Source organism: Quercus lobata, chromosome 10, assembly GCF_001633185.2.
Source record: "Quercus lobata isolate SW786 chromosome 10, ValleyOak3.0 Primary Assembly, whole genome shotgun sequence".
In the NCBI taxonomy this organism is placed as follows: domain Eukaryota; kingdom Viridiplantae; phylum Streptophyta; class Magnoliopsida; order Fagales; family Fagaceae; genus Quercus; species Quercus lobata.
This window is the reverse complement of record NC_044913.1, coordinates 59,745,058-59,757,567: the sequence shown is the minus strand read 5'-3', so window position 1 is coordinate 59,757,567 and position 12,510 is coordinate 59,745,058. Positions and strand designations below refer to the sequence as shown.

At 37.2% G+C, this 12,510-nt stretch overlaps 1 protein-coding gene across 1 annotated transcript; it reads right to left on the bottom strand.

Moving 5' to 3' along the window:
• Positions 1-1,256: 1,256 nt before the first annotated feature.
• Positions 1,257-2,156, bottom strand: LOC115965116. Its single transcript, XM_031084309.1, has one exon. It carries the CDS (start codon positions 2,154-2,156, stop codon positions 1,257-1,259), a length of 900 nt encoding a protein of 299 aa, XP_030940169.1.
• Between the last annotated feature and the right edge of the window lie 10,354 nt (positions 2,157-12,510).

The window sequence follows — 12,510 nt, the reverse complement described above, 5'->3', positions numbered from 1 at the left end:
TAGGAGCTGGTGCCTTGCAGTCGAATCCACCAGGGTATCTATCCGTGGGAGCAGGTAGCTGTCTTTGGGGCAAGCCTTGTTAAGGTTTGTGAAATCTAAGCACATCCTCCAGTTTCCGTTGGCCTTTTTAACCATAACGACGTTTGCCAACCAGTCGGGATAGTATACTTCTCGGATGAAACCTGCCTCCAGTAACTTTCGAACCTCCTCGGCTATGGCCTTGTCCCGCTCCTGGGCAAAGACTCGTTTCTTTTGCCGGATTGGAGGGAAGGAGGGCGACACGTTCAACTTGTGGACCATGACTGAGGGGTCGATTCCTGGCATGTCTTTATGACTCCAGGCAAAGACGTCTTGGTTATTTCTTAGGAAAGTCGTGATCGTCTAACGTACTGGCCAACTGGTTAGTGTGACAATTTTAGTCGTTCGTTCAGGCCACGTATCGTCAAGTCTTACTTCTTCTAGCTTTTCAACTGGCTCTGCTAATGCTCGCTGCTGCCCGATACACATCGTTTGCTACTAATCCTCCATCTCCAACATGGCAATATAGCATTCTCGCGCTGCTACTTGATTTCCCCGCAGTTCTCCCACCCCATATTCCGTCGGGAATTTGATCATCAGGTGGTATGTTGAAGTTACCGCCTTCCAGGAATTGAGAGTGGGTCACCCGAGGATGGCATTGTAGGCAGACGAGCAGTCGACTACGAGAAACGTTACCTCCTTAGTGATCTGTTGAGGATAGTCACCCGCTGTCACAGCTAGTGTTATTGCGCCCAAAGGGAACACCTTCGAACCCCCAAATCCTACGAGTAGGGCATTCGTTAGGGTCAACTGTTCCCTGTCGATCCTCATTTGCTGGAATGCTGGATAGTACAGGATGTCTGCTGAGCTGCCGTTGTCGACGAGGACCCGATGCATGTTATAATCCCCTATCTGCAAGCTGACCACAAGTGCGTCGTCATGAGGATGGTGAAGTTCCGAGCGTCATCCTCTGAAAATTTTATGACGGGGTTATCTATTCGCGGCATCTTTGGTACGGATCCTGTGAGTTGGACGCTATGGACCATCCTAAGGTAGGTTTTGCGGGCTTTCTTGGAAGATCCGGCTGCGGCTGTGCCCCCTACGATCATTCTTATGTCCCCTATAGGTGGTCTAGGGCGCTCGTTCTCCCATCGTGGGGCCTGTTCCTCCGGTGTATCAATTCTTTCCCTGCTAACGAACCTCTGTAGCTTCCCTTACCTGATTAGGGCCTCAATCTGCTACTTCAGGTTGTAGCAGTTGGCTGTGTCGTGCCCGTGGTCTCGGTGAAAGCGACAATACTTGTCTCTTGGTCTTTTGTTGGGGTCTCCCTTCAACTTTCCAGGGAAATTCAATGCTCCTTCATCTTTGATTTGCATCAATACTTGGTTGATCGGGGCGGTTAATGGGGTGAAATTGGTGAATCTTCCAGTGGGGGGTCTAGGGCGCTTTTCATCACGTTGATCCCCGGTTCTTGCGACCTTTCGCCCTCTATCCTGTCGCGTGTCCTCCTGCCTCTCCCTCTTCTTAGGCTTTTCCTCGCGGGCTAGCAATGCATCCTTTGCATTCATGTACTTGGTAGCCCTGTAGAGAACGTCCGTCATGGTCTTCCGGTCATTCTTATATAAGGAAAACAAGAACTTACCCTTTCGTAGCCCGCCAGTAAATGCAGCTACGAGTATTTTATCGTTAGCTTCGTCAATCAAAAGGGCTTCTTTGTTGAAACGAGTTATATAGGACTGCAGTGTCTCGTCTTTACGCTGCTTGATGCTTATTAAGCACGCGGTGGACCTTTTGTAGCGATGTCCGCCTATGAAGTGTAAGGTGAACTGGGTGCTCAACTCCTTGAAAATGTTGATGGAGTTTGGTGTCAATCTACTGAACCAAACCCTCGCAGGGCCCTTCAGCGTGGTCGGGAATACCCTACACATGATCTCGTCTGGTACCCCCTGAAGGTGCATCAGGGTCTTGAAGGTCTCTAGATGATCGAGGGGGTCCTTAACCCAGTCGTAGCTTTCGGTTTGGGGCATCCGGAACTTCGGTGGCAGGGGGAATGAGTTGATGGACGTGGTGAATGGTGAGTCGGTTCTGTTCACTAAGTCATCGAGATCAAAAGATACTCGTCCCTTGAGGGCATTCATCATGACCTCCATCTGCTCCTTCATCGCCTGCATCTCTACGATAATAGGTGGAGGGGCAAAATCCATGAGAGACGGAAGGCTTGTGTTTTGCCGCTCCGGTCGGTTTGGGGCGTTGCTGCCCTCTGGCCTCTCCTGCTCCCTTCCTTCAGCACTGTTACCTTCCTGGTTTTCCTCCTGAAGGTTAGGTCCTGCATCCCTTTGGCGTAGCTGCTCCTCCAGATCATGGTTCTACTTTATGAGTCGTTCTACTGCTGCCATGAGGGTCTGGACCTGTCTTTCTAATGCAGTAGATCTCGGCGGCTCGTCTTCTTGAACGTTGTTGGTGGTAGCCATTGAGCGAGTGAGTACCATGCGACTCTTATGTCCGGGAGGCGATAGTCTAGCTTAAACTCTTCGCGTTTCCCACAGACGGCGCCAACTGATGATGTCGTAAAATCACCAGTGAGCTACACGATCCGCGCTCACTCAAACTAACAACCTGCAAGAAGAAAAAAGTGATCTCGTCGAGGGCACCGGTGTGGTGTCGGCCAAATACCCTTCGACGGTCAAATTAGAATTGTTCTCAGCTCTAGAGTGCTAGAGAGGGTGAATTATGCGTACCTTGATTTGCGAGGGTATTGAGACTTTTATAGTAGTAGGTTGACCTCTCCTCCTTGATGTAGAAGTCTTTTCCTTATAGGAATCCTCTTGAGTAAACCCAAACGTGATTGACAAGACATTTTCTTGTAGAGGGGATTAACGCACGTATCTTCCAGAATGCTCTTTGTGCTAGGTTTCTGATTTCCTTGGAGACTCTACGTGTGCAACAAGAATATGGAATTGCTCTAGGCCCTGGGCTCAACTGTTGCCTGCTCATGGGTTTGGATCCGTCAGGCCCAATGTGGTAAAAGTCCATTATGCTAAATTTTGCCCCTTTATAAGTGATCTTAAAGAACTATGTGACTGATTCTCCTAAAGAGTCAGACATGTCCGTGAGTAGCAATGGTACCATAAACTTGAAAGCCCCAGAAGGTACTAATGGGGTTGTGGTGAAGAATCTCTACATGTTTTGCAATTCTTAAGCTTTGTTTTTAGATTCAGACCGTTCAAAAAATCGCAAAAGAGAAAGATTTAAGGTTTTTTTAGGTAAAGGTTAAAGTAATTGGCTCAGAGCAATGAAATTTTTTATATTTCCTAAAAAGGAAAAAAAAAATCCTATTAAAACTCTATAATACTAATTTTTTAATATTTTAATTTATTTAGTCTTACATCACAATGTAACTTATGTTAATTTTTTTTCGTTTATTTTTATTCTATATATTTATTATTCAATTTCTATGATATGAGTCAAATCTTTTATTAAACTTATAATGAATTTTATTTGACATGTGTGGTCACATGCTATTACAAAATTTCAAAAATTTTAAAACTTAATTAACACTTCCTAATATTTCTAATGAAAAAGTTCAGTATTCAAATGAATCAAATCTCTCCTCTTGTAATTATTGAATTTATAAGAATAAAAAAGCATACTATCATTTAGTTCGTTGACTTTTACTTCATTTTTAGCTACATAACTTTTTACCACACACCATGTATAACTTTTTTTTTTTTCCTTTTTTTGGTGGAGAAAGCACCATGTATAACTTTAAATGAATGAAAAACTAACAAATTTTTACTATAAAATGGACCTCCAAAAATAGAATAAAATAAACTTTAGAAAGTACACATCATGTATAACTTTAAATTAATGAAAAAATAAAAAATTTATACTATAAAACGAACCTCCAAAAATTGCTTTTATGTGGTTCTAGAACCATACTCTTTTCCACACAATAAAACTCTCAACTTTTTTTGCATCGATTATCTTTCCATACTATAAAACAACCTCAACTTTCTTGCAACGCTTTAAAAAGACAAGCGAAGAGCCTTAAAACCAACCCACATAATTTGATTGTATTGCTAAGATATATATTTTTTTTGATAAGTGATTGTATTGCTAATATATAATAAGAGCTTTGCTATCATTGGCTAGTGGTGGTGGTGATAATGAGCTAGAAGTGAGCAACAAGCAAGTGATTTTCAAGAACTACGTGTCTGGTTTCCCTAAAGAATCAGACATGTACCTTAACACCAATGGTACGATAAAGTTGAAGGTCCCAGAAGGTTCAAATGGGCTTTTGGTGAAGAATCTGCACCTGTCCTGCGATCCTTATATGTGTAATCTTAAGAAGAAGCCAATCAGTTCCACCACCAATTCCTTTGAGCCCAGTTCGGTGAGTCAAAGCAGAGTCCCATTCTTTTTTCTTTTTTTTTTTTCCAAAATTTATGAAGAAGCCAATCAGTTCTACCACCAATTCCTTTGAGCCCGGTTCGGTGAGTCAAAGCAGAGTCCCATTCTTTTTTTTTTTTTTTTCCAAAATTATAGCTATGATTCCTATGAATATTTATAATCTTATCCTGTTGAGTAAAACCAAAAAGACACAAACTTGTTCACCATTTTTTTCCATCTGCTAACATGACTTTCACTTTTTCACATATGGGCTTATCACTGCACATAGATTGGTCAAGTATTCCACTTTATAACTGGGGACACATCCGTCTCTTCCTTTTTTTTCCTTATAAAATCATTAAAATTTAAAATGCAATAACAAAAAATCAAATACGTGGCATGATTATAGGTTGTGATTGGTAGAAAATACTTAAAGTGGAGAAACTGATTTTTATTTGTTTAACTCTAATTTTTTTAGTGTGTTATCTTGTTTGTTTTGGTATAATTGATAATGTAAGTTTCCTTTTATTTATTTTTTTTAGATTTTATTTGAGAATAGAGTCCATAATCCATATATGTAGAATTTTAAAATTAAAAAAAAAAAGGATTATATACTAATAGAGGAGTTTCTTATGTCTAAGAATTACATTGGATGTAACTTGAAATTACCTCTATGTTCGGAATGAGAAAACATGATTTGGTATCAAGTGTCATAACATTAATAAAGTTTTATTCTTAATGGTTAAGTCTTTTGACAATCAATTGCATTAACAAACCAATTAATTTATTATATATAGAGATAAAGATAATTTGTGAATTTGTGTATAAAAAAAAAACGTAGAGCCCCAAAAGCTTCTACACAACAGAATCAAATTTTGTTTTTTTTTTTCAATTTTATAAAATAGTTCATAGATGGAGAGGAACGTCGTCGTTTCGCAGCGGAGGAAGACGGAGACTACGGCGGCGAAGATTGACGGTTTCGATGTTTTGCCGGCTGATTCTGAAGATGTGCACAATTTAATGAGTGTGGTTTGGAAACAGATCCGGATTGAAGGATTCCTTGTTTTTGAATACTACCACCTCTATCCAAAGTTTCTGGAGTTTGTTCTGCCTCACATCAAAGAGGGGAAGATTACTTATGTGGAAGACATAGCTGAAGGCTTCGAGAGTGCCCCAGCAGCACTGATAGGGCTCTTCACTGGCCGCAATGTTGGAAAACAGGTAGTGGTAGTTGCTCGTGAATGAATGACTTTGTAGACAACTTCAGGGTCCAAAAACTCTTAGGTCCAGGAGGATTATATACTGCAAATGTATTTTCTTTTGGGTATTGGGTTTTGTTGGTAACAATAAAGTTTTATATCCTTAATAAAGTGTTTTATTGTTGAAGTAGAGTAACCCTAGAACCTGTCTTGAATCTTTTTACTCAAATTCATTTGAGTTGGAAATTCTACTAATTTGTTATATCACCTTCACTTAACATCTCCCTTTTTATTTGACATCTAGACTTATGCAAATAGAGTAAAATTTCCTTAAGATCTCAATTCTAAAATATGAGCCCCCATGTGTATACCTATACCATGAAGTTACAATGATTGTACATGTAATACAGCATACTCATCTAGAGGTGTGCAATGGGATATAAGTTATGTCTTAATCTTTATGCTACAATTTTTTTTCTTTTGTTATGAATTGTGTGAATCATATTATTTGATAAGGAGCGGCTGCAAGAGTTGCACTAGTTTGAATCTTTCAATTTCTGTCCCGTTGGGAGGGTGGGTGTCAAAACTCACTTTAAAAAAAGAAAAAAACGTCCTATGTTACATTTTGTGGCACATAAGGTACATGATGGGCCCAGCTTGCATTTGTTTTATTTTATTTTTTCTTCAGGAATCGGTAAGAAAAATTTTAGGTTAAAATGCAAAATCTATTGTTTATGTTTTACCAAAATTCATTTCAGTCCTTTAATTTTGCTTTCTTTCATTTCAGTTTTCTAACTTTCAAGTTTATTCAATTAAGTATTTTTTATTAACTTTTGTTAAATGTTATGGTTATTTTATTTTATTTTTAATTTTTCTTCAAAATTTTTAATTAAAAAAATTCAATTAATGATTGATAAATATTTTTTAGATTTTTTTTTTCAAAAAAATTTAACAAATGTTGACGAAAAGACCTTATTTGAATAAATCTGAAACTTAGAGGACTGAAATGAACAAAAACAAAGTTAGGGGCTATTTGGTTTTAAAAAGTGGTGTATTTACTTTTCATTTTTTTTTTTTAATATTCAAATCCTAAATTTGAATATGGAAAAAAAACACTCATTTTGACATTTGGTAGTGTTTGGTAAGTTTAGAAAAAATAAAACCATCTTCCGTGGGATCATTGGGATTGAGAATCGCTGGAGTAAGTATGAGACAAAAAAGACCAAAAAAACCTCACAATACTTTGTACTATACATATACTTAGGGGTAATAAAGTAATTATGGTCCTGTTAGTTAAACTATTCACTTGTCAAATCACATCCAATCACCCTCTTAACAAAGCTCTCTCTCTCTCTCTCTCTCTCTCTCTCTCTCTCTCTCTCTCTCTCTATATATATATATATATATATGGATTTTACTAATGTGTGCTATAAGGATACACAATAGTAAACCAATTTTGGAAAAAGTTTATCGAAAATTGAAAAAGTTTTGACAACTTTTTCAATTCCCAATAAAACTTTTTCAACAATTTATATATATATATATATATATATATATATTGGTTGAATGAATATTGGTTTCATTTTCAAGTTGAAAGGAGTAATGTGATCATATGAGGACATTAATAGCTCCCTCATCATCTTGAGTCTCTTATTCACTCGCGAGTAACAGCTCAACCATTAAGTCAACTAGCACATAATGCTCTAACAATATTTTAAAAGAGATAATTTCATTTATTTTATAGATATCAATTTTCAAGAACTAATAAATTTTCCAAAAGAAAACGAAATTTTAATTACTGCATACCCTATAAAGATTAGAGGGTAATTTCTTACAGCTTGTATATACAAAAATTGAATCTATATCTTTAGGAACTTTTCTAGAATCCACGATGTAACTAAATAAAGAATAAAAAAAAAAAAAAAATCTTTATCCATGTATTGGGAAATCATTGATTAATTCCACTCTCATCATATATAGTTTAGTCCAACATGAAACCACAAAGAAATAATTAACTTCTACAATCAAAGAAATGGACCGAAATAGACCAAATAGACTGAAGTGGACCGAATGAACCGAAGTGGATCTAAGTAAACCGAAGTGGACCAAATTGGACTGAACTGGACCGAAATAAACTGAAAGGACCGAACTGGACTGAATAGACCAATGTGGACCTAATTGGACCGAACTGGATTGGAGGACTAAACTGGACCGAAGTTGACCGAATGGACTGAATTAAATTAAACTGGACCGAAATAGACCGAATTAACTTAGGCTGGAACGAATGGATCGAAATAGACCAAATGGACCAAATTGGACTGAACTAAACCAAAATTAATCAAAGTGGACTAAACAGGACTGCAAGGACTAAATTGGACTGAATGGACCTGGTGGACCAAATTAGACCGAAATAAATTGAAGTGGGCCGAATTGGACCGAAGTTGACCGAATGGACCGAATTGGATTAAACTGGACCGAAATAGACCGAATTAAACTATACTGGACCGAATTGGACAGAACTGGACCAAAGTTGACCATATGGACCGAAAAAAGACCGAATTGGACCGAAGTGAAATGAAATGTTGTTGTGATGTGACTTAAGAGGAGCATAGCAACAATAAATATAATGTTTTATCTTTTAAATATTATATTTATTGTTTTAGCTTTTAATTATTAGTATATAGATATATAGATTAGGCAGTGGTCTATGGCCCTTAAATGGGGAAAAAAGAAAATCCTATTAACCAATAAAATATATTATATCTATCTTACTCTAGCTAAAAAAAATAATAACAATTATTTCTATTTTCAAATTATTTGGAAATATCACTGAAAATATCTTACTGGATAGTGCATCTATGATTCAAAACCATCTTCTAGTATTGTGCTATTAATGTCCATGTTAACTTTGTCTTTTTGGTAGGTTTCATTGGTGGAGTGGGTTTCTGGCTTGGGAGTTTTGGTAGCTATTGCCTAATCATGTTTTGGTCTTTGTATACTGTATAGATTGTATTTCTTGTTCCAATACCAATAAAATATCTGATTCATAATAAATAAATAAATAAAAATCAATGTATTCTCTATTAAATCAAGAGTCATTTCTTGAGATTTAGGGGCATCGTATATATATTTTTTATGACGAATTGTTATCTTCTTAATAAGTCAATTGTTTGGTTAGGTCATAGAGTATGGTAACATAATAGGGATGTTAAAACTTGGGCAAAGCAGAATACTTATTTCTCTAAATCTAATTATTATTCCCATGACTTTGTACCTAATCTGCGTTAGTCTTTCCCATGTACCATGTTCCTCGTGAATAAAAATGACCAGCCCAAATTAACAACTTTACTTGAGTACCTTCAAACTCATTGAAGCACGCCACCTGAATGTTCTGCAAGCTATCTCTCATACTCATCTTCGACACGTGATTGATTCTGTCTCTTTTGCATTTGCAAGGTTGAGATTTCTCTGCATTCATAGCTTGATATGCAGTACAGATAAAAGAGACTTGTTTTTCAGAGGCAATAAGTGCGTGAAAGCATATTTTCATTATTTTGGGAATGTTTTCATTTTATTGAACAAAGCATCTCTTTAAAACCTTTCACATTTTTGGCAAAGCATCTTTGCTTTTCTTCTTTGTTGTACTAATAAATCAGGTCAGGCTCCCACAACCACTCGTTTTCATCCTCATCCTCATTCCCACTCTATATAAACTTAGGACATTGTTAACAGGTGCCGACCATAATAAATAGTACCATACCATGGTTACCTTAGACGTCTCTAATGTGCTCCAACAGTAGCCTCCGGTAAAGTCTAGTGTTTTCAAATAGATAATGGAGATTTGTGTCAGTTTCACCCTTCGTCTTTTTTACTTTTACTGCGAGTCAAAGCTTCATACCTTCATTTCACCATTCAAGTCTTCCACTGTACATGGTTCCCTGCTGCCTCGGATATCTCTCTCTTTGTTTCCCTCTCTCTGTACTTGTAAAGCCAGTTCCTTCCACTTGTTGGACAAGGGTTTTTTTTTTTTTGAGGTAGTTGTTAAGTAAAAATTGTTATCAAGCGCAACTTTGTGTTTAAAAGTGTTGTCTTTGGTTCATTTACTGTTAAATCTTACTCTGTCTTCTTTTCTTTGATTTTTGACTTCAGAACCGTTGTTCTGTGGAAATGGGAGATGCATGCAAAGATGGGAGCAAATGGGCTGAAGACATTTGTTGGACCCATTTCCAAACCTTTCATTCCTATCAGTTTCCCCTCAGTGGTTTTGATCGCCAGCTAGTAAGTTTAAGGACTATCTTTTTCCTTTTAGAATCTACTGAATTTCATGTTTATGTAAAGTTTGAAAACACTAAGTGGTAGCCTTGCTTTGGGGTCTGCTAAAATGTGATACTTTTTTTATTAGAGTGCAAATGTCCTTTCTTTTTACATGGAAGAAGAAGTATCATATTTTAGCAGACCCCAAAGCGAGGCTACCACCTTTTAGTGTTTTCAAACTTTTCATAAACATGAAATTCAATAGATCCTAAAAGGAAAAAGATAGTCCTTAAACTTACAAGCTGGCGATCAAAACCACTGAGGTGAAACTGATAGGAGTGAAAGGTTTGGAAATGGGTCCAACAAATGTCTTCAGCCCATTTGCTCCCATCTTTGCATGCATCTCCCATTTCCACAGAACAACGGTTCTGAAATCAAAAATCAAAGAAAAGAAGACAGAGTAAGATCTAACAGTAAATAAACCAAAGACAACAATTTTAAACGCAAAGTTGCGCTTGATATTGAAACAAGATTAGACCCACTTAAGAACTAAAGCAATTTTTACTTAACAGAAGCAACAACTACCTCAAAAAAAGAAAAAGAAAACAAGTGGAACGAACTAACTTTTCGAGTACAGAGAGAGGGGGACAAAGAGAGAGATATCCGAGGCAGCAGGAAACCATGTACATTGCAAGACTTGAATAGTGAAATGAAGGTATGAAGCTTTGACTTGCAGTAAAAGTTAAAAAGACGAAGGGTGAAACTGACACAAATCTCCATTATCTATTTGAAAACACTAGACTTTACCGAGGCTACTGTTGGAGCACACTAGAGACGTCTAAGGTGACCATGGTATACTATTTAGAGTAAATTTCACAGTAATTCCCTGAGCTTTATAATAATACCAACCAGGTACATAACATTCTAAAACCCACCCATTTGATCTTTACAAGACAATTTTATCTTTGATAGCCAAACATCGTTACTTTCATTTTCTTTTCTTTCTCTCTTTCTGTCTGCCTTTCCCCATATTCGCCCTCTGTTCTCTAAGTTCTCTTTCTCAAAAGCTCTCTCTAACCTCAGGCTAATTGTTTAGCAAATCTTGCCAGAAATCAATTTTATTTGAGTGGTTATAATCCCTAATAGCTAAACACAGTTACTTTCATAATGCCCTTTACAAGTAATCCCAAAGTACCAGAAAAATCAGCACGGTAACAATACCAAAATCTCTGAATCCATAAAAAACCGTATAAAAAATCTCCACAAAAAAAGCACAAAAAAAATACTTATTTCAAAACCAATAGAAACCCAAGAAAACCAGCAAAAACCCAGGCCAAACAACACACAAATACCTTTGTAAATTCCTAATGAAATCTCCTAAAAATCCCAACAAAAACCCAAAAAAAACCAACAAAAATCACAGCCAAACAACGCAGAAAACCAGCATATCCCAACTATCTTCATAAGAGAAACCAGAAAAAAACAAACCATATCACAAGATCGACCATGCCGCGATCCACGACGCCGCCGCAAGAGTCTGTCGAAGGCGAGATCTAGATGGAAGCACCACCGCCACTACCGCGTAGGTTCCGATCTGAGAGATAGAGTCCATCGACGGCTTTGATTGTAGTGGAAATCGGGAAGATCCTTGCATGGTGGTTTTTCTGATGCCGGTGACCAAGCCATGAGTTTCACCAGAGATAAGCTTCAGTTAGACAGAGTTTTGAGAAAGAGAACTCAGAGAACAGAGGGAGCCTGGCCTGGTTTAATAGTACAACAGAGAAGAAAAGCAGGGATGCTTTGCCAAAAATGTGAAAGGTTTTGAGGAGATGCTTTGTTCAATGAAATGAAAACATACTCAAAATAATGAAAATATGCTTTCACGCACTTATTGCCTCTGAAAAACAAGTCTCTTTTATCTGTACTGCATATCAAACTATGAATGCAGAGAAATCTCGACCTTGCAAATGCAAAAGAGGCAGAATCAATCACGTGTCGAAGATGAGTATGAGAGAGAGCTTGCAGAACATGCAGGTGGCGTGTTTCAATGAGTTTGGAGGGTACTCAAGTAAAGTTGTTAATTTGGGCTGGTCATTTTTATTCACGAGGAACATGGTACGGGAAAGACTAACGCAGTATAAATTCATGGGAAAAATTAGATTTAGAGAAATTAGTATTCTGCTTTGCCTAAATTTTTAACATCCATATTATGTTACCATACTCTATGGGCTAACCAAGCAATTGACTTAACAAGAAGATAACAATTCATCATAAAAATATATATACGATGCCCCTAAAGCTCAAGAAATGACTCTTGATTTAATAGAGAAAATAGATTACCTTCGTTTTTACAAACTTTAGAGCATCTCCATCAGCTTGTGCATAAATTTTTCCATTTTACACATTTAAAACTTATTTTTTCTATTTTATACTCTCACTTTTATAAAACACTCACATCAGTCTATCTATTATACACGTTTATTCAAATAAAATATTCTAAATCCAGCCACCATCAACCTGATCAATACCCAGCCACCATCAATGATTAATCCCCAGCTTCCATCAACCCGATCAATACTCATCAAAATCATCAAAAACCAGCCACCATCAACCCACAGATCAATACCCATCAAACAAAACTGATCAAACA